Source organism: Temnothorax longispinosus, chromosome 7, assembly GCF_030848805.1.
Source record: "Temnothorax longispinosus isolate EJ_2023e chromosome 7, Tlon_JGU_v1, whole genome shotgun sequence".
NCBI classification, from domain to species: Eukaryota; Metazoa; Arthropoda; class Insecta; order Hymenoptera; family Formicidae; genus Temnothorax; species Temnothorax longispinosus.
In genome coordinates, this window is record NC_092364.1 from 7,518,709 (window position 1) to 7,541,299 (window position 22,591).

Genomic DNA, 22,591 nt, shown 5'->3' on the forward strand with positions numbered 1-22,591 from the left:
ATCAAAGGTGCTCCTAATTAATGAGTGAGTTTGGGGAAAGGGGAATAGATTTTGAGCCCGCGCGAAGCGCGGGCGAAAAATCTAGTATATATATATATATAGTATATATGAACCTAATAACTATATATATGAAACTAATATGTGCTACCTGGGAAATCATTAATTCGAGCTTCTGTCTCGTAATATTCTTCCTCTTGTTAGCACGTTTCCAAGCAACTTTGCCTTAATTCTGTTGCTGTGGCACTATAAAATTATGCAAAACATCTGACAAAGGGAAACTGCGTACTTGGGGGTCACTGAATTAAAAAGCGTTGTTACATAGTATAGTAGGGGAGACCGGGGCTAAACCACCAGCGGGGTTGAACCGCCAAATCAAATATCTCGGAACCTGTATATTGTGCAAACTCGCTATTAACAGTGTAAACGCTGCTTATGGTACCCATGTAACCAACGGAGTTTCGGCAGGTTACCTGCCGTGTTATGATTTTTACGAGGGCAAACGTGTTTTTAGAAGGTAAAAGTGAAATTTTCTGCGCGTGAAAATATTGTAATATCGGCAATAATATTTGCTTTCCAAATCTCGAGGTACGTGATTATAAAGAGTAATGCATGCTGAACACGAATCCAGTGTAGTTTTTTCATTATCGTTTATGCCCAATATTTTGTGGGCGATCAAACCTAAAACTTATGTTTGGGGCTTATCCGCCAGTAAGCACCCGGGGCTGGTCCGCCGGTGGTGGTGGTGGTGGTGGTGGTGGTGGTCGTGGTGGTGGTCGTGGTGGTGGTCGTGGTGGTGGTGGTGGTGGTGGTGGTCGTGGGGGTGGTGGTGGTGGTGGTCGTGGTGGTGGTCGTGGTGGTGGTCGTGGTGGTCGTGGTGGTCGTGGTGGTCGTCGTCGTCGTCGTGGTCGTCGTCGTGGTCGTCGTCGTCGTGGTCGTCGTCGTCGTGGTCGTCGTCGTCGTCGTCGTCGTCGTGGTGCGCTCGTCAGGATCTGTATTCACGTGCCTAAATTGTTTTATGGAATAGGTAAAATAATTATTTTTTAATAACGTTTCGCATAAAAAAATTTATAATGTAGGGAATGGCCACAGGAAGAATAATGTCCGTAATACTTTATTGAAGCGACCGTTTTATTACACCGCAGGAATAATGCTCTGCCTCGCGGGTGGACTCTTCCGCTCGATTTCTGGGCTCGGCACCTCTCCTGGTATGTCGTCTTGTCTGTTCCCGGGCTGAGAGGACTCTGGCTCTCTCGGCCTCGGCGATCAGCGTCCTTACATCTATTCACGAACTCGGTTCGTGCGACTTGACTTTGTCAACAATGACTAGCTTGTCGAGATAAACACGACCGCGTCAACGGTCCGCGCGTCGGCCATTACCAACGTCTATGGAAAATCGCCTACAATAATAAATTTTTATATTTTTCTCTTAAAAAACAATTATTCAAATGTATCCTATCATTTTTAAGGATTAGATGTACGTATATGTATTGAAAATGCAGTGTGGCAGATTAGCCCCGGGGAGGTGGCGGTTCAACCCCGGCATTTTTAAGATTTAAATTTTTGCACCGTTGTCGTTTTTGCTCCATACTGGTTAAACAAAGCGACGTAGATAAAAATTTCCTAAATAAATTTTGTAGCTAAAGGTTCACTCTTTACATTGTAGTATACAATATTTAACTTAAATTATTTATTTTGTTGTTAAAAATCGGCACCGAAAAAAAACTGGCGGTTTAGCCCCGGTCTCCCCTACTCTACTAGAAGAGTAAGAAAGACCGGGCAAACTCGACACGATTTTTTTTTAAAGCAATTTTTAACAATTAATTAAAATTTTCGAGCAAATTTAATGGTACACATTTAAAGAGTGTTCCTTCAGGTACAAAATTGCTTAAGGAAATTTTGCTGTACGTTGCTTAGTTTTGCCCCTAGGAAAGGAAAAGTGACGCGAAGACAAATTTTTAAATTGAAAAATGCTGGGGCAAACTCGACACTGCCTGATTGACACAATTTGATCTGAAACGTATTTTTTTATTATCTGAAACTAAACATACATTGTTTATCGTGTATTTAGAAAGTACAAAAATTCGGAATTAAGTAAAACAATCATTGGAAATAATGAGAACAAAAATTGTTAAACATTTAATTATTTTCATCTAAACTCATGTCTGAAAAACAATTTATGCAAGTAAATTCGCGATTAGACGTGCGCACACATTTGTCATGGGCCATATAGCTGCATGACAAGCATTGTTTGTGAGAGCTGATAAAATTGCGTGGTGTCGACTTTACACCGAACGTCGTTTTTCACTTTTGTTACTCCAAAAATATAAAAATTTTGAAAATATGCAAAAACTATTATCGGATTCGTATAAAGCATCAAATTTTCCATCAAAATCATTTACCGGTAGATTCGCAAGAGTAAAGCTCGATGAAAGAGTAGAAAGATGCATTCTCTTGTTGTTGAGGTATATGATAAATATAATTGTAAACATCTTGAATTATTTTGTTTAATACGTAATCTATTTTATATTATACAGATGATACAGCAGCGCACACATGAATTAAATAATTCGAATACAACCAAGGATGAAAATAATCAAACTCGTAAGTATATCTACATTTTACATAAAACTTGACCTTTATGAAAATGCAACGTTTACAAAATGGCAGCAAAATAAATTGCCCAAAGTTGTAGTTTAAACAATATTAAAATACCCCATTTTATTATACACACTTCTGGAAAATTGTTTCTTTGTAAATTAACTTTCAATTTTTATGTAAAGAGCATACAATTTAAGTTTAAAGTTTATCAACACAAGATTAAATATGTAATTGACATTTTAATATATTTTTTGTTATATAATTTAGATAAAACGTTTTTCGACATCCTGATAAAAGCATCTTGTAAAGAAAATTTTACGCGAGAGGAAATTCACAATCATGTAGTAACAATGATTAACGGTACATACAATATTTTATAATATTTATAAATAAATAATGTTACGATGAATTTTGTTGTCTTCATGTTAGCAAATTTCCCAAAAATACAAGTTCGTATATGTTATATATAGGATAAGTAGTCCAAGAATAAATCATATAAATTTCAGAGGCTTATATCTCTCTCAATTATTGAGTTGAAGATCTGCGTTTTTGCATACAGTTCATGAATTTAGTTGACTACATACTGTATAAGATGACTCATAAGTTATTTTTAAAGTTTAGCCACAATTTTGATTTTTTTAAATAATGTCAAATGGTTTATTGTGTACAGGGGTGTGTATACAATAGGGGAGAGTGGGGGAAATACGGACACTAGGATAATAGTCCAGTCGGCAAGTACATTTGAAAATCGACTAATTCGGACAAAGCTGGAAAAAATTTTAATTGCTTTGTTTGGGTGTCAGTAATGACATACTAAAGGTTTGTTCTTTTCGACTGAACTCGTTGCACTAGTTCAGGCACTGGAACTGCAGCAGTACAGGCAAGGACAGCACAAATTTTCATGAGTGTAAGAACACTGTAACAGTGAAAGGAACACAATAGTGCAGAATTCAATACAATGGCGCACGTTGTAGATGATAGAATTGTAGATTTAGAACTTGCGTCTTCAGATAAAGAAGATTTTATTTATTACCACCATTACCACCAATTCTGAATAAAGATAATGTTGAAGAAAGTAATACGAAATTTATAACAAATTTATTACGAACAAAATAAAAATCTTAAAAGATGTAGGTAATCTAACCTCTAACCTGAATTATATTTTATATTTAGATCACAATGAATTGCAAATATTTCATTCAATTCTTGGAATGATTCAACGAATAAAACACGTAAGAATACATAATTATGTGGAAAATGTTATTCGAAATTATAACAACATCGATTTTATTATGCACTTCCGTTTATCAAGAGAAGTAGCATACCATTTAATAGACCAATTCCATGTATCTGAGATATTTACTTCTTTACAAGGTACGGGTATATTAAAAAATTGTTTGTATTTAATAATCTTTTAAAAAGAGAATATACGATCATAACGCATATATTACTTTTACAGAAGGAGGACGTTTAAAAGTAACTGCAGAAAAACACATTTTATGTTATCTATGGTTTGTAGGCCATGAAAGTGCCGGTTATCGCGATGTGGCTGATCGATTTGGGATAATTATTAGCGTTTTACATAAAATTATTACTAGAGTAACTGATTTCATTATGTTTTTAGCACCCAATATTATTCGATATCCAACTGCAGATGAAAAAGAAGAAACAGCTTTTTATTATCGCTATGAGAAAGAGTTTCCTGGTGTAATCGGTATTTTATTATTTCAATCGATATTTACATTTCTGTTCATATTTATATTGATATTTCTATTGATTTTGTTTCATTCTGTTTGATATCTGTTTTTTTAATTTTTTTTAGGTGCTATAGACGGTTCTCATATTAGAGTAGATAAACCTATAGAAGATCCCAACTCGTATATTAATAGGAAACAATATTTTTCGTTGCATCTTCAAGGCGTAGTCAATCACAACATGAAATTTATTGATGTATTCGTCGGATATCCTGGTAGCGTTCATGACGCAAGGATATTTAGAAACTCACCAATTCGTAATGATCTTCGTGAACTTTGCGGAGGTTAGTTACAAAGTACATTAAATAAAACGTGATTAAAATTATAAGAACGATTGACAGCTAAGTTATTAATTGAATTGTTATTAATCTTTTTTTAGATAATTACTACCTATTAGGGGACAGTGCGTATCCCTGCCTAAAACAATTAATTGTCCCATACAGAGATAATGGGCATTTAACACGTGCACAAAGAAATTTTAACAAAAAATTGAGTTCTTGTCGCGTAGTTATAGAGAACGCGGTAATTATGCAGTATAGGGGACCACCCTCCGATGACCTTGACCTTGACATATGTTGTCAAGGTCACCCTTCTGAGTGACCTTCAGAAGGTTTTAGCCCTCGGTCATTGTTCGTTAAAAAGTTATTAACAAAAAAAAGTTTGGCGACCTCACCGATTTTAATGACCTTGATATATGTTGTCAAAGTCATGACCCCGAGTGACCTTCAGAAGGTTTTAGCCATCGCTCGCTATTCGTTAAAAAGTTATTAACAAAAAAAGTTTGGAAAATATAGTATATATAAGTGCATATATAGGTCATAGGTTAGTTGACGAGCTTTAAACACTTAAATACTTTTAAAGCGCGTCAACTAACCTATGTAGGTTAATGATCAACGATTTACTGCTTTAAATGTTGTGTTTTGGTAAAGCAGCGACTTTTTCGCAAAATAAAGTATTCTCTGCTTTAACAAAAAGACTTCAATTTATCAACAATTTACTGCTTTAAATGTTGTGTTTTGGTAAAACAGCGACTTTTTCGCAAAATAAAGTATTCTCTGCTTTAACAAAAAGACTTCAATTTATCAACAATTTACTGGTTTAAATGTTGTGTTTTGGTAAAGCATATAAAGTTATAGAAGTTGTGATTTTCTTTAAAGCAGAACACACACACATGTGTGTATGTCCTGCTTTATAGAAGTTGTGATTTTCTTTAAAGCAGGCCACACACACGTATATATTAGTCATTTATGCCTTCCAATACTCAAAATAACTGCTGTATTTTTCAAACTTTTTTTGTTTATAACTTTTTAACGAACAATGACCGAGGGCTAAAACCTTCTGAAGATCACTCAGAAGACAACATATGTCAAGGTCAAGGTCATCGGAGGGTGGTCCCCTATACTGCATAATTACCGAGAACGCTTTATTTTGGTTGTCTGAAACAACGGTTTAGGCAATTTATATCATTTTAAGTTACGCGATATAATAAGAATGGTCCGCATTATACACGCCTGTTGTGTACTTCATAATATGGCGAACGCAAGAGAAGTAGAATATTTTGAAGCACCTATGGAGGATGAATATCCAGATATTGAAGTGCAAGGTCAGCATATTGAACAGCGCATTAATGAAATACTAAGAGAAAATGAAACTGGAATACATATTCGCGACGAAATATGCCGCCAATTGAATATTCAATAAACAAGTAAACATAATAAAAAATGCATTATTATATTTCAAATATTTTGTAACCAATTTTTATCTGTACATATTTTTTACATTTGTAAATTATAAAGAAAATAAAATTTAAAAAAACGTAAATATTACTTAAACATAATAAACAAAACGAACAGTAATTTATATACATATAATCTTCCTTTCTTCCTTTGGTTTCTTTATTTTCTTTGGTTTAAATCCTATTTCTATTTGTCTGTTTATAAGTTCTGTTCTGTCTACTTTTGTCTGTTTATAAGTTCCTTTAAAAGCATATTTTTTTCTTCTCTTAATTTATTTGAAGTTTCTAATTGTTCTTGTATTTTCTTCAGAAATTGCTCGTAACTAATTCTCATTTCTTTGTACTCTGTAAGTATTTGCTTTTGTATTTCTAATTTATTTTCTTTTTCTTGCGCAGCATCATTTATAAACTTTTCAACAGTTTCTTGACACTTTTCTACTATTCGTGCAGTACTCCCTATTTTTTTTGCTTTTGCTTTGTAATAATCTATAAAAAAAAATATATATATATATATACATGTAACATGTTTGAAATTATATATACCAGGTCTGTAAATATGAAACCGGAATTTGCCCTAGATAGCCCTAGCTGTCAATGTAGTTAAACCGCGTCATTGGCGTTAGATATCCTTGTTGACATCTGACAAAGATTTTCAACTCACAACAATACAAGATTCATACAACAGCATAGTTTGTAATAGCGTTGAACAAGTCGAATTTTGTGCCCGGAAGCTACGATTTGCGGACAGCATTGATTTTCTGTTACCATTTGAAGAAAACTGCTGCAGAATCGCATCGAATGCTTGTCGAAGCTTACGGTGAGCATGTTCTTGGTAAATCACAGTGCTTTGAGTGGTTTAAAAAATTCAAACGTGGCGATTTTGACGTGAGAAACGAAGAACGTGGAAGACCACCGAAAAAGTTTGAAGACAGCGAATTGCAAGCATTGTTGGATGAGGATGACGCTCAAACGCAACAACAACTCGTACCTGGTACCAATATCCACTTTTCATCGCGTCACAATTCGATAAAGAAATTACTTTCTTTTGTATCTGGCGAGCAGCATTTTGCAAGTGATTTTTCGGTTTTCCTGCTGTCTTTCATTCAGTTTATGTGGAACCCATTTTCCCATCTTCTGGATCTTTCCCATGGCTTTCAAACGTATGGAGACGGCTTCTCGTGTCACATTTAATTGATCCGCGAGTTGTTGTTGCGTTTGAGCGTCATCCTCATCCAACAATGCTTGCAATTTGCTGTCTTCAAACTTTTTCGGTAGTCTTCCACGTTCTTCGTTTCTCACGTCAAAATCGCCACGTTTGAATTTTTTAAACCACTCAAAGCACTGTGATTTACCAAGAGCATGCTCACCGTAAGCTTCGACAAGCATTCGATGCGATTCTGCAGCAGTTTTCTTCAAATGGTAACAGAAAATCAATGCTGTCCGCAAATCGTAGCTTCCAGGCACAAAATTCGACATGTTCAACGCTATTACAAACTATGCTGTTGTATGAATCTTGTATTGTTGTGAGTTGAAAATCTTTGTCAGATGTCAACAAGGACATCTAGCGCCAGTGACGCGTTTTGACGGTAACTACATTGACAGCTAGGGCTATCTAGGACAAATTTCGGTTTCATATTTACAGACCTGGTAATTATCTTTTTTACATTAATGGAATATAAAAAATCATATGTAATTGTTTCGCCAATAATTAATAAACAAGAAAGACTCTATTTTTATATTCGACAATGATGGCGCAGAATAATCGAGGATATCTTTTCCAACTGATTTATTACGATGAAAGATAATACAATAGGTCGCTGTTTTGCACGTTCAACGGAAATACGAAAAGTCTTGCAAGAAGCAGGCGGAAGCAACATCCGGAAGCATATAAATATATAGAAGTGAAAGTCTCATGCTAGTAATTTATATTTCCACCAATCGTAATAGGTTAATCTATATAGCGCGCGTGTATCATGTAAGACATAGAATAAGTTTGTAACTCTGAGTTTAGAACATAAAACTAACACCCCCACTTAAACCAGAGTTTTTACTTTGGTAGTTTTCTTAATTCTATCAGTCCCACATTTTTCTTGCACGTCTCCAGTTTGGGGCGGAATAATGCCTTGGTCAGCCCGTCTGCAATCATTTCTTCCGTCGGGATGTATTTTAGGTTGACGTCCTTCCTGTCAATGTGCTCTCGGATGAAATGATGTCTCACATCAATATGTTTGCTGCGTGGTCGGTAACCTACAGTTTTGGCTAACTCCACTGCGCCTCGATTCACTCGATTGTCACAGTGCAAGGTTATTCCAGACTCCACTAAACTTGGATCAATCTCTTGGGCCAGAGATTCAAGCCACAGCGCCTCCTGACACGTAGATGACAAGGCCATGTATTCGGCCTCAGTCGTGGATAGAGCCGTAGTACCCTGCTTTTTGCTCTGCCATGAAATTGGTCCTCTCTGAAATAAAAATATACTGCCCGTAACTGAGCGTCTCTTGTTGGTCTCATTGGCCCAATCAGCATCTCCGTAGCCTTCGATGGTGTGATTTCCGTCCCTGCTGAACTGCAATCTTGTATCCGTGGTTCCTCGTAGATAACGGAATATACGCTTAACAGCGTTCCAGTGAACTCTCCCTGGGTCATTAGAAAATCGACTCACCATATTTACGCCATGCGAAATGTCCGGTCGCGTCCCTTGACTCGCATATATTAGGCTGCCTATAGCCTCTCGGTAGGGTACCTTCCTCATCTCTTCTCGCTCCGCGTCTGAGGATGGACACTGCTCCTTCGATAGCTTCTTATTTGGGTCTTCTGGCGTGTGTACCGGTTTAGACTCCTCCATACTAAATTTATGAAGAATCTCTTCTACGTAGTCTTCTTGGTCTAAACAAATAGTGCCGTGCTTCTCGTCTCGTGATATTCTAAGTCCCAGCAGGTGCTTGGCTTCTCCTAAATCCTTTATTTTGAACTTTTCGGCAAGTTGTCGCTTCGTAGTCCTTAGGAGTTTTTTGCTGTTCGATAGCACGATCATGTCGTCCACGTAGATTCCCAAGATGAGTACTAGTTTACTTTCTCGTTTGAAATAAACACAAGAATCTGTCTTTGACTGTTTAAGTCCCATCTCTTTCAGCGTCTTGTCCACCTTATCGTTTCAGAGTCTGCCGCTCTATTTCAGACCATATATAGACTTTATCAATCTCAAAACTTGTCCTTGATGATCTGGATCCTGAAGTTCCGGCGGTGGTTGCACGTAAATCTCCTCATCGATTTCCCCATGTAGATATGCGGTCACAACATCCATTTGGTGCATTTTGAGACCATACTTGGCAGCTAAGGCACAAAGAAAACGTATAGATGTATACCTTATTACTGGTGAGTATGTCTCTTGGTAATCGATCTCTTTTGTCTGTTTGCAGCCACGCACCACCAGCCTGGCCTTATATCGGGTTGTCTCGCCTGATGCGTCTTTCTTCGTACGAAACACCCATTTTGTATCCAATACTCTGCCGTTCTTCGGTGGTGTAGACCACTCCCACGTCTTGTTCTCGATCAGTGACTTCTTCTCTTCTTTGATGGCTTCCAACCAATGCTTTCGGTCGGTTCAATTTAAGGCTTCTTCAACGGTTGTCGGGTCCGTCGCTAAACCTCCCATCGCTAGATAAAACACATAATCGTCGCGAACGACTGGTTTTGGTATTCTTGCCGATCTCCTTGGAGTTGCTGTGCTGGCCTTAGAATCCAAACTCTCCATGCTTTCTTCAGCAAAATCTGACCCGTATTCTGAGTCACTCTCTTCTTCCATGGTAGTGTCCTCGGCTTTCTTGTATACTGATCACGTTGTCTTCAGCTTCTTCTTCGGCTTCCTCTTCGAATTGTTCATTCTCTTCGAATACTTGTAGAGGGTCTTCCACCGTTTCTTCTTCCTCTCGCAGTTTTGATTCTTCAAGAAAGATGACGTCTCTGCTACGTACTACTTCATGAGTTTTCGGATCAAGCAGCCTATAGCCCTTCGATTCTTGGCAGTAACCAACAAAAATCTTCTCTTCGGCTTTGGCGTCCCACTTCTTCCGATTCGCTTTTGGCACGTGCACGTATGCCTTACAACCAAATGATCGCAGGTGACTTAAGTCCGGTTTGCATCCAGTCCACGCTTCCTCGGGTGTCTTTCCGCTGACTGCTTTTGTGGGTGACCTATTAATTAGGTATACAGCCGTTGAGACAGCTTCCGCCCAGTAAGTCTTGGGTAGCTCTGCTCCAAACAACATGAATTTCGCTTTTTCAACAATTGTGCGGTTTAATCGCTCTGCGACTCCATTTTGTTCAGGTGTATGAGGAATCGTTAATTAATGTCTGATGCCTAAACGTTTAAGACTTTGTTCCATCGACTTGTTCACGTATTTTCTTCCGTTGTCGGTCCTCAGGATGCGGATTTTTCTCGATGTTTGTCTTTCGACTTTCGCCCTGAATTCTGCAAAGATTTCCGGCACCTCGCTTTTCTGCTTTAAGAAAAACACAAAGATCTTTCGAGTAAAATCGTCGATTAAAGTTAGAATGTACCTCGACCCGGCTAAGGATGGTGTCTCCATGGGTCCGCATAAGTCGGAGTGTATTAGCTCCAGCTTCTCAGTTGCCCTTCTTCCTTCCTTCGGAAATGGAGTACGATGGTGCTTGCCTTTGATGCAAGCTATGCACTGCGTTTCTTCAAAATGTTTGATCGGTATTCCTCGAGCCATTCCTTCGCTAAGTACCTTGGCGCTCCGGTCGTTGATGTGTCCGAGCCTTCGGTGCCACAATTCAGCTGTGTGTTCCCTTGCAGTGAAGTAAACTCTCTCCGTAGGCGTTTTGAGTTTAAATATTGTTACGCCCGTGCTGGACACTGAGTAGAGAAGTCGCGGAAAGCTGTGAAGCGCGCTCCTTGACAACGGGAGTTTGTTGATGGATTTATTGATTTTCTGTCTGGCGGATTTTTGGAATCCGCACGCGTTCTGTTTTACGAGCTTGGAATAAACGTATTTCTTAAGTTCTTTTGAGTTCTCTTTCCTTTCGCGAGTTCTGCGAAATACGTGCGCGAATGTGGAGTGCGCGATAGTGTTACGGTGGCGAGCTTACTCGACGAGCGTAACAATATACCTCCTTCATCAACCATGGTCGCCATCTGTTTTCCCTTCTCATCCTCAATACAGCTGCCCTGCGGTGTAAAATGAATAGATAACCCTTTTGCTACCATTTTACTCACCGATAGCAGGTTAACTGCGCTGTCCGGTACATGGATTACATCCTTCACCATGATCCTCTCAACTCCTGCATCCGTTAGCAATTGTATTTTGGCGTTGCCGATTGCTTTAGCTTGCATGCTACTTCGGTTAGCCGCTGAGATGCTCCCCCCATTGTACGTGGAGATTGTTTCGAGATTTTTGCGTTCAGATGTAATGTGCGTCGAAGCACACGAATCTACGTACCACGCGCTTTTTGAAATTCCTTGAGATGTGAGATAGGCTGCGAATGTTTTCTCTTTGCTCTTGGATTCCTCCGATTGCTTCTTCGTAGAATCGGTATTCTCCGTTTTATTTTCCGGACACTTATTAGCATAATGCCCTATTTGATGGCATTTATAGCATTTTTAAATCTTCTTATTTTTCTTTCCTTTAGAGAAGAATGCGCTGTCCTTACTTGCGTTCCCGGTGTCCTTCACTTCTTGTAGCAATTTTGTCTTGACATAGTCCGCGGTGATTGCCTGCCCAGAACTCTCTAAGCCCATTATCATGAGTTTATATTCGTCTGGTAAACCTGCCAATAGCAGCACTCCGATCCAATCGTCTGGCACCGGCATGTTGAGTCCATTGAGTTGATGCGCTGTGGATACTATTATGTTCATGTATTCTTCGACGGATTTGCAATTTTTCAGCTGTGTAGAAACAAGAGTTTTTAAGAAATTAACTCTTCGTGTGAGGCCTGAATCCTTAAACGCCACTCGCAATCTTTCCCAAGCATCCTTTGCCGTCGTCGTATTTTGAATGTGAACATAATTAATCGGATCGATCGATAATAATATTCGTAATCTTGCCTTGATAATCTTCTTGTTGTCGGGCAGTTGATCTTCCGGTCCGATGACGCAGTCCCACAGATCTTTATATTGCAGATAGGCCTCCATAGCTATCTTCCACGTAAGGTAGTTTTCCCGGCCTTTTTGCTTCTCAACCGCTAGCAAGCTTAACGTCGACGAGCTCGACATTTTTGTGAGGTTGGGTTACCGTGCAAAACTTTCCTCTTTCGCGAGCCTCGAAACACTTTCTTTTACTCGCTACTCGATCTCAAACCTTTGTCGATTTATCGCAATACGTCCTCTGGGCCCATAACCTGATGGCGCAGAATAATCGAGGATATCTTTTCCAACTGATTTATTACGATGAAAGATAATACAATAGGTCGCTGTTTTGCACGTTCAACAGAAATACGAAAAGTCTTGCAAGAAGCAGGCGGAAGCAACATCGGAAAACATAAAAATATATAGAAGTGAAAGTCTCATGCTAGTGATTTATATTTCTACCAATCGTAATAGGTTAATCTATATAGCGCGCGCGTATCATGTAAGACATAAAATAAGTTTGTAACTCTAAGTTTAGAACATAAAACTAACAGACAACGTTTGGCTAATGTCGTGACAATTCGGCCATTGATTTTGGTCAGATTAATCGTCAAGACTTTTTCGACCATGGATGGGTTCAAAACCAATGGTCGAATTGTCACAACATTAGCCAAACGTTGTCGAATATAAAAATAGAGTCTTTCTTGTTAATGGAATATATTTCATTATACCTTGCTGGTATAATTATTTACTGTAGTAGTGTCCCTCGTCATTCCTATTTTGATTGCATTATCATTTTCCTCTTGTATATTATGAGATAGTATGTTTGAATTTTCATCTGAATTTGTATTTGGATCAGAAATAAATCTACAATAATATAACATATAGATTTATGTTCATTAAATGTTAATAACATATTAATTATTATACAGAGTAGTCCACATAACTCTTTACAGTCTGACATCTTGGAAACTATTTCATTAAAAGGTTTAGGTCTTAAATTGTGTAGATCTGAAAGGTCTTCAGATCTAATTCAAGACCTAAACATTCAAAACCTTTAAAATCGATAAAATAGTTTCCAAGATATCAAGCTGTAAAGAATTATGTGTGGGCTATCCCCTGTATATTAATCTTTATTTATATATTTTTCTTAAGTAAGAAAAATGTAAGTGAGATGTACTTGCTCTTCTCTTACTCACATCTTCTCGTAAAATTAAACCTTCTCTGCCAGAAACAGCCAAAGGTTCTACATTATGCTTAAAACCTAAAAATTCTGTTAATTCCCTGTAATAATAAATAATGTTAATTTATATATTAATCCTTTATATATTACAAGTTTTCAAATTACAATAAAAATTGAAACTTACGCTTGATATGGACATGTTGTACGCCCTTTGCCCGTCTGTTTATTATTTGTAATCATGTTTTTAAATGACCTTTTAAGAGATTTATATTTGTTTTCGATTTGAATAACTGTGACATTGTATCCTTCTGATTGCATAACTTCACGTATTTTGTCCCATAATATTTTTCTTGTTTTGATTTTTCGGTTTATCAAAAGTTCTATTTTTTCTTTGTATATACTTAAAAACACTTTGGTACTCGCATCGGTCCAAGCAAAAGTATCATCTATCCTACGTTTTTCTTGTATAATCGTATTATTTTTATTTTGTATTACTAGAGGAGATATTATATTTTCTTTATTTATTGATGTATTGTCTGTAGTTTCATGTAATTTTACATATACTTTTCTATTGTCAACAGTACATTCTAATCCATCACAAGTAAAATCTATTTCTTTATATGGTACTTGAAATTGCAGACCTCCTTAAAAAATAAATATCAACAAACATTATATGTATAATTTTTTACATTGAATGTATTTATTATATTAAAATAATTGAAATACTATATATTTATATATATATTAAAGTTTTTATATTTACTTATATTTATGTTTAGATAATTAATTTTCGTACCTTCCAAAGTACATGTGACAAATCCGTTTACATCTACTAAAATGTTTCCACTTGAATCTTTTGATATCACAGCAAATTCTTGGTCTTCCATTTTTTCTCGTTTATTTCTTTAATAGGGGGTTTTTTTCCGTTTGTCCTCGGTTGAGAAAATATTTCTTTAATATTTTATCTTTAGGTTATGAATTTCTGTTTACTATTCCAAATTGACTGCTAAACTCTGCACTGCACTGGCTGACCCTGCTCAAGACCTGGGGCAAGAAGTACAGTGAACTGTTACACTGCGTTCGGTTATACTGTTGAAAAGAACAGCATTACATGACGTCACTACTGGTCTCTAGTGTCGAAAAGAACGTTTCAGTGCACACTTCTTGGACTAGTGCAACGAGTTCAGCCGAAAAGAACAAACCTTAAGTTTCCGACCTCCCCCGTGGTGTCCTTCTGCCGCCATTGTGACAGGAAAATTAGAATCCTTCCCCTCGACATCGACACTCGACGTAATAGGGTGCGTTTCGCTATTCACTCGCAGTACTGGCAGCACTGTAAATCCGTTCCAATATACGCGGCAGTAAGCTGTCAAAGCGTTTTCGTGTTCATGTGACGTCATAGATTTTGTCGTCACTCCCTACTTTCATTACTGCGGCTCGCGAGGTGAGGCATTCGCAGTAAGAACATGGCGGCTATGGCGGCACCTTTGAAAAAATTGGTTCTTACCTATGTGAACCTTGCAACCGACGTTCGAAAAATTAATTTTTTTACGGAAAACGTTAGCATTTGGTTTGTAGTTGTTTGTAGTAACAAAAATTTCGTTTGTAGTTTAATACATTAAAAATTATAAACATTTAAAAAATTACTCGCACCCCACTTTGAGATAACTCAAATCCGCTTGCGCCATCTTCTTCAAAATTGTTTGTAGTTGTTTGTAGTGCTTTTCTTTTCGTTTGTAGTTGCACTGTTCAAAAGTTATTATATTTTTGCAATAAACAAAAAAAGTAACTTTGCCAATTTTGGAGATATCTCAAATCAGCTTACGCCATCTTCTTCAGAATCATTTGTAGTGCTTTTCTTTTTGTTTATAGTTGCACCATTCAAAAGTTATTATATTTTTGCAATAAACAAAAAGAGTAACTTTACCAATTTTGGAGATATCTCAAATCCGCTTGCGCCATCTTCTTCGGAATCGTTTGTAGTTGTTTGTAGTGCTTTTCTTTTCGTTTGTAGTTGCACTGTTAAAAGTTATTATATTTTTGCAATAAACAAAAAGAGTAACTTTGCCAATTTTGGAGATATCTCAAATCAGCTTGCGCCATCTTTTTCAGAAACGTTTGTAGTTGTTTGTAGTGCTTTTCTTTTCGTTTATAGTTGCACTGTTCAAAAGTTATTATATTTTTGCAATAAACAAAAAGAGATAATTTTGAGAGACAATTTTGGAGATATTTTAAACGAAACGAAACGAAAACTATTACAAACAACTACAAACATTTCTACATCGAGTCGCGCAATTAGTTTTAAAATATTTCCAAAATTGGCAAAGTTACACTTCTGGTATATTGCAAAAATATCATAACTAGATATATATAGAACGGTGCAAATACAAACAAAAAAAAGAAGCGGATTTGAGATATCTCCAAAATTGGTAAAGTCACTCTTTTTGTTTATTGCAAAAATATAATAACTTTTGAATGGTGCAACTATAAACAAAAAGAAAAGCACTACAAACAACTACAAATGATTCTAAAGAAGATGGCGCAAACGGATTTGAGATATCTCAAAGTGGAGTGCGAGTAATTTTTTAATTTTTATCATTTTTAAGGTGGTTTATTCGCGACTATGTGAGTCAAAATAAACCTCATTTTAAAACTTCTAATTTCATACACTTTCATAGTCGACTAAATTCATTAATGAATTTCTCAAAATGATTGTATATCACAAATCGAATAAATAATCAATAATAAAAAGAGGCGAATGAAAATAGTCCAATTTTCTTAGCGTAGTACAGAAGAGCTTCAGATGTGGCAACGTCGCAACATTCATGTAAACAAATGGTTGCACGTGTATCGTTCGGAGCAATAAACTTAGAGGTTAATTTTATTTAAGTGCAACATTTACTTTTATATCATGAACGAACAACCGCGTTTTAACCTATGCAACTCGCGTTATGAATTCAAAGCGCAACGTTGCCACATATCCGAAGGTTTGTGATCACAGTGAGGAATGGACTGAAATCGATGTCTTTTAACTAATTTTGTGAACATTCTATACGGTTGAGATTGTTGGCTTTGGTACCATATGATTCGGAAGACACTCCTCTGTTTTTATTCTAATTTTCAACCTGATCTGTCTTTTCTATAATTTACTACCATCAATTTATCTCAAAATTACGGTCTCTCACGCGTCGTCCGCCATAAACGCAATGCTTAAGATAGGGAAAAAAGCATATTTTTAGACAATAATATCTCGGAAACTACACAGTCAATCCATTTCAAATTACTTTTACTGAAAAAAACTGCATCGATCTGTTTTCATAGGTTATATGGACATACCACCTTAATGTATTAAACTACAAACGAAATTTTTGTTACTACAAACAACTACAAACAAAATGCTAACGTTTTCTGTAAAAAAATTAATTTTTCGGAAGTCGGGTGCCAGGTTCACATAGGTTTGGTCCTTGTGGACCTGGAAGGCAACAACGAGAAATATACAGTAATTGTTAATTACGAAAATGCGGAAAAAGCCCGAAAAGATTACTACTACTACTACTAAATTAATATAATTAATATAATAATAAATAATTTCGATATTTTTATAAATCTGAAAACTGTTATTTATTTTATAGACATGACTTTTGCAACATTATTGTTTAAATACAAGATTCTTTTTTATACATATATTTAGAATAGGTGCTCCTATCGTCGTGTCACGTCGTGTCTAAGATAGGTTAAGATAGGTTATATTTCTTTCTTATACGGGTGCGTTTCGACATTCACTGGCAGTACTGGCAGTACTGTGGTCGTCGTTCCGTTATTCCAGCCTGAAAGTAACAGCAGCAATATAGAAACGCTCCTGCAGTTCTACTCAATGACGTCATATCGTCAGTACTTACAGTGAATATCGAAACACAGCCATATTCGACCCGACAGGGCTACCGACTGTATACACATTTACCGACCGCATGTTTGCTACCCGCGCCGCGCGAGCGCCGGCCCTGTAAACCGCCGAGATGGAGAGCCAATAGCGTGGCTGCATGTGACGGAACATATCGAGCCGCAACGATTAGGATCGGAAGGGCGGAAGGGCGCGTGGTAACGGAACGACCGCGAGATCTCGAGGACTCGTCCGTCGGTCTTCGGCGTGATTAGTCCAAACCCGCGATCAGCTGTCTGCCAGTTAAGCGTTATACTAGAAGTATTCAGAGATTGTCTGCGTAATATTGAACAAAGTTGTTTCGAGCATCCTCGACGAATATTTGCCAACGTAATATCGACGGCGTATAATCAGGGTGAAAAGACCGTGTGGCCGTTCTGCGGCAACAGAAGCTTAACCTGTAATGTAAGTCCAATCAAGTCAATACACTTATATATCGCTTGCTCATCTCTCTGATTTTTTTTTGACTTTTGCAATATTCTTTGGTATCTCCTGTTTCCTGGGTCACCCAATCGAACCGTTTTATGATAAAATTTAGAACTTTGTTAATTTCGGGAAAATTAACTGGCGCCCAACATATCAATTAATTATACTTTGAGCCCCAACAGCTCTGACCCAAGCCGCGTCGGGTGAAAGGGTTTGTCGAATAAAAATCCTGTCTCAATTGGCGCCCAACGTGGGGCAGTTGGGAAACGAAATCGCTAATTAAAATAATTATTTCGTATAATTTTATTGTGAACGGCGGGGCGTTGAGTCCGAGCGTGCCTGCCGGCATCCGCATTCCGGGCTCAAGGCCGGCCGTAAAGTCAAGTGTAAATAAACAGGAAATACCTGATACTTTCCTCGACAATCGCTTCTAATGTTTTCTTGTAGAACTTCTATAACTATGTATTGATTTTATGTACCAAGTGAAAGTGAGTTGCGGTCGACGGATGAGGATTTGTAAAATTATTTATTAATTATAGTTTGAGAAATACCGATGGGCTTAGGTCGTCTGGAACCGAGCTACCCGGTAATAATAGTAATATGTCAATACTATAATTTCGTCTGAACGATGTAAAGGTCCCGTTCATGACAGATTATAAACTGTAAAATTATTTACTGATCATGTGTTAGTCTCGTCCGAACGATGTAAATGTCCCGTTCATGACAAGTTATAAACTAATTGCAGTCCCTTAATTTAGGTCTTCTGATTTTGTAACTTATTGAGATTATTGGGAAATATGAAATAAACTGCAGTCGCTTAATTTAGGTCTTCTGATTTTGCAGCTTATTGAGATTATTGAGATCATTGAGATCATCGAGTAAATTCTGCTGGACAAAGGTCTTGCTTTGGTCCGTGTCAGTTATCGTAATTATTAATCTGTAAACTGAGTTGAGTTGATCTAGATAATTATTAAATCCTAGAAGGATTAATTAAGATCTTGTTGTCAATGAGTGAGAATCCGTTCCCATTCGTCGACAAATTATTACATCAATTGGTTCATATCTTGTTGTGAATGAATACTGTCAACTATGTTAATTTATTATGTTAAATTATTATGTTAATTTATTATGAAATTATTAGTCTGTAAAGCCGAGCATGACGAGAAGTTATTCGGATTGTAATGAAAAGGAATAATAATACGTGGAATTCGCGCGAGCGACCGAATCAGAAAACATAAACATTGAGAGACTTTCGATGGCAATTTCGACAACACAGCTGCCTCGTCATGTTCGACTCTCTTTCGCTTAATGCTTGAATAATACGCATGAATAACGCTTTACAGCACTTTCAAATTTCTTCTGCAGCAGTATTAATTTATTTCGCTTGTCGCTTGTATGCTATTTAAGTCAATCAATTGACTGAGTGTTTATTTAATTGTCATTCGAACAATTATATTCATATTTATTATATTCATGTGTATACTTGTATTTATTATTCGTAATTTTGTGCGCACCATCTATCCGCTTACTTGGCTTATTTATTTGATTGAATATTGTAAATCTTGGCCCGATTATAAATAAAAAGAATATTAAGTCATCGCGGTCAAATAAATTACTGGAAACTTTAATTGAATTCCAATAAGGCCCTAGCAAGACTAAGCGTAGCTCAAGCATGACGTCCATGTTTATTTCGCCACCTAAACGAACGACTAGAGCCGGAACAAAGTTAATAAAGATGAATAGTAAAAAACCGTCAGACGACCAGAGCCAGCAATTGTCGCTCAACGAAACGTTTCCTTCGGGGGGGAACACGTGAAGTGGGGACTTGCCGACGGGGCCCATCCAATCGCAAACCGTTGAGGGCGCGGGGTTGGGGGGCTCGCCTACCGCTCGAAGCTCGGACATGGCCGTTTTGACACAGCGAGCCATCGGTACTATCCCTAAAATTCGGGGGGGGGGGGGGGTACACCAGTGGGAAGAGGAAGAGGTTCGCGTGGAACGACTCCAATTTTTAACGAAAATCCTCGTTGGCAACCACTAGAAGCGACGTTCAGGACGCTGACCGCGAGACTAGACCACGTTGACACAAGATTAGCACGCGTCGAGGCACTCGAGAATAAAATAGATCAGTTATTGCAAAGAATAAATATATCGAGTAATACCGAAAAATTTAACAATATCGAAATTTCACCGCTTAACTCAGCATCCAGGGGGGAAAACGTGGCGGGTGGCGCAACAGCGGAGAACGAAACGCTTGATCACATATACAGTAGCGATGAAGATAACGAAGGAGAAGTTAGCTTAATTAATACCGAATTGTCAAGAACGGCTGGAAGCGGGCAACAAAATAGCCTGATCGACATAGATAAAAAAATTCAGCTGCTGTATCAAAACGCACGTGGGCCACCGCGACCATCAGACTCCCCAAGAGCTTTCGTACCGTACCGCCAAGCGTGGAACTCGCTTTACAACATAAAGTACATGCTAAGTTGTAAAGCGAAATTATAAAGCACATGCATGGAGGGGTGCAAGGGGGCTTACATGCGTGAGCGCACGTGAACAGGAAGGCTTTTCTCCCCTGCACCCCCCCTCCATGCATGTATTTTATAATTTCGCTTTACAACTTAGCATGTACTTTATGTTGTAAAGCGAGGTCCACGCTGCCTACCGACGGGGTGGGTGCGGGGGAGGGGGCCAAAGGCCCCCCTCGCACTCCCCGTGTGTGTGTGTGTGTGTGTGTGCTTCCCACGCATAATTAAACAAATGAAACTCCCAGCGTGAGACCTAACTGCTTGAATCGAGATGCTTGGTTATTCTGCACGATTGATTTATTTAAAATTGGCGCAGTTTTACATGCGAGTGCGACCACTGAGCATGCGCGTGTGGCCGCAGGGCATGGTCGTAGTCGCTGCATCTCGTCGGTATGACAGGAATCATAACCTGATTCCTGTTAACTTTAACCGTTAATATCTTGCTTCGCAGAGCAGAGCGACACTTTTTTCTGCCAGATTCGGTCGTTTCGTGCAAAAACGCGTCGATTAAGCCCAAGTTGAACGAAATCGGTGAGGAGGCCACTATTCTTTAGATTTACCATTTGCAGTACTGACAGTGAATATCGGAATGCAGCCATAAACTTCCTGACGTTGAATAACTCCAAGAAATAAAATTATTCAATATTTTATACAACTTATCTCTTTCGCGACATTCGTGCGCAAATGCACAGTGTCCTTCTTTCGGTGTGCAAATGCACGGTGCGCTTTTTTTTGTGTGCATCTTTTCCGTGTGCAAATGCACGGTGTCCTTCTTTCGGTGTGCAAATGCACGGTGCGTTTCTTCTCGTGTGCATCTTTTCCGTGTGCAAATGAACGGTGCGCTGCGTGTCCAAATGCACGGTGGGCATATTTTCGTGTACAAATGAGCGGTGCGCATCTTTCCGTGTGCAAACGAACGGTGCGCATCTTTCCGTGTACAAACGAACGGTGCGCATCTTTTAGTGTGCAAACGAACGGTGCGCATCTTTTCGTGTGCAAACGAACGGTGCGCGTCTTTTCGTGGGCAAACGAACGGTGCGCATCTTTTCGTGTGCAAAAGACTGGTGCGCATATTTTGCGCGTCCAAATGAACAGAGCGAATTTTTTAATAATTTACTTTCTGTGTGCAAAAGACATTTGGCCAATAATTCCTGTGTCCAAAAGCACCGTGTCCGATTGAACCGTGCGCAAAGTGTCGTGTCCAATATCTCTGTGTCCTTTAGCACCGTGTCCATTTGAACGGTGTCCAAGTGAATGCCACTCGAAAGGAGAGAGCTTACCTCAAGGTCTGCAGCAGTCAGAGAAGTACAAAAATTAATTATTCAAATCTTGTTCTTTTTTATGTAGAGGGTTGGCAAATGTTATCTTCCGCAGCATCTTCTTTTTCCTCAATATTATCTTCCTTCTCTGCTTCTTCTGGTTCTTCCTTGTTGTTCGAATCAATCTCATTGTCAGGATCGGTCAATGTCTCCTCAAAATGTTGAACAGTTACGTTTCAGTTACGTCGATTTCTTCATCGTAGTCACAGTGATCTATATATAATGTCGATGTTTGTGCATGCTTGACCTCGACAGTTGAAACAAGTCACAGAGCATCGCAATCCAGCTTTTCTGCAACAGCAATTCGCTTTGCAGCCTTTTGTGCATTTGCAGAAGATCTTCAGAATATCTTGCGGAGCGGCTTCCATCATTGGGTGCATCCAGAAGCACGACCGCTCACTGAGCGCTCATTGAGCGCTCAGTATATCCCCTAGATCTATCTACTGGATGCAAACGCTCTGTGAGCTGCTCACGGTGAGCGCTCGCCACTTTCGTGAGCGTGGTTTTCTATCGCTCACTCCGCTTATTTTACGCTCTCTCTCCAATCTTCGCACCAATTTAATATCCCTAAAGGTTAGTAACCAAAATAATTCTTGTGCCGTTGTTAATTTTCATCTTTTAGTTGGAAAGTTAAGTTATTCTTTTTTGCAAATAATAAAAAAATTAACATATTAAGTAGTTAAACATTATTTAGATAAAGCATTTGTATATTTTTACAGGTGGCAGATAGTAAAGATAGAAATTAATATTTACGCAGATCTTTAGAGACGTAGATGTCTATTATAAATGCAAATAAATATCTATAACTTATACGTCATATAAATGCATATAGTGAACTGTTGTGAGCATATATCCAGCACATCAAAAATGCTCACTGAGCGGCTACCTGTGAGCGCTCAATGAGCGCTCAATGAGCGATCGTGCTTCTGGATGCAGCCATAGAAGGAACTGGAAATAAACCATTTTTTTGTATATTTTCAGCCCCAATCTTGAGGATTTTTTTTAACTCCGCGCCAC

The 22,591-nt window shown here is 38.2% G+C and overlaps 1 protein-coding gene and 1 long non-coding RNA gene across 4 annotated transcripts; one reads left to right on the forward strand and one right to left on the reverse strand.

Annotated features, from left to right (window-relative positions):
- The first annotated feature begins 1,426 nt into the window (after window positions 1-1,426).
- Window positions 1,427-5,044, forward strand: LOC139815980 (putative nuclease HARBI1). The gene is made up of 6 exons (XM_071783267.1): window positions 1,427-2,601; window positions 2,866-3,673; window positions 3,772-3,972; window positions 4,058-4,312; window positions 4,421-4,636; window positions 4,732-5,044. The coding sequence occupies exons 3-6, from the start codon at window positions 3,810-3,812 to the stop codon at window positions 4,950-4,952; spliced, it is 855 nt and encodes a 284-aa protein (XP_071639368.1). The 5' UTR covers window positions 1,427-2,601; window positions 2,866-3,673; window positions 3,772-3,809; the 3' UTR covers window positions 4,953-5,044.
- Window positions 5,045-5,223: 179 nt separating this feature from the next.
- Window positions 5,224-15,106, reverse strand: LOC139815981 (uncharacterized). Of its 3 annotated transcripts, none has more exons than XR_011732879.1 (6): window positions 14,561-15,106; window positions 14,155-14,488; window positions 13,543-14,002; window positions 13,375-13,459; window positions 12,907-13,042; window positions 5,224-6,573 (listed from the first exon to the last, which is right to left on the reverse strand). It is a non-coding gene; the product is annotated as an uncharacterized lncRNA (long non-coding RNA). The 3 variants fall into 3 exon arrangements; XR_011732878.1 differs by having other exon boundaries at window positions 5,228-6,573; window positions 14,155-14,447; window positions 14,561-15,101; XR_011732877.1 differs by having other exon boundaries at window positions 5,233-6,573; window positions 14,155-14,402; window positions 14,561-15,096.
- Window positions 15,107-22,591: the final 7,485 nt, after the last annotated feature.

Coding starts and splice junctions, on each gene's coding strand:
- LOC139815980 (XM_071783267.1), top strand. CDS start 3,810: ATGATTCAACGAATAAAACACGTAAGAATACATAATTATGTGGAAAAT. Junction 4,313..4,420: donor AGAGTTTCCTGGTGTAATCG/GTATTTTATTAT, acceptor AATTTTTTTTAG/GTGCTATAGACGGTTCTCAT. Junction 4,637..4,731: donor TCTTCGTGAACTTTGCGGAG/GTTAGTTACAAA, acceptor ATCTTTTTTTAG/ATAATTACTACCTATTAGGG.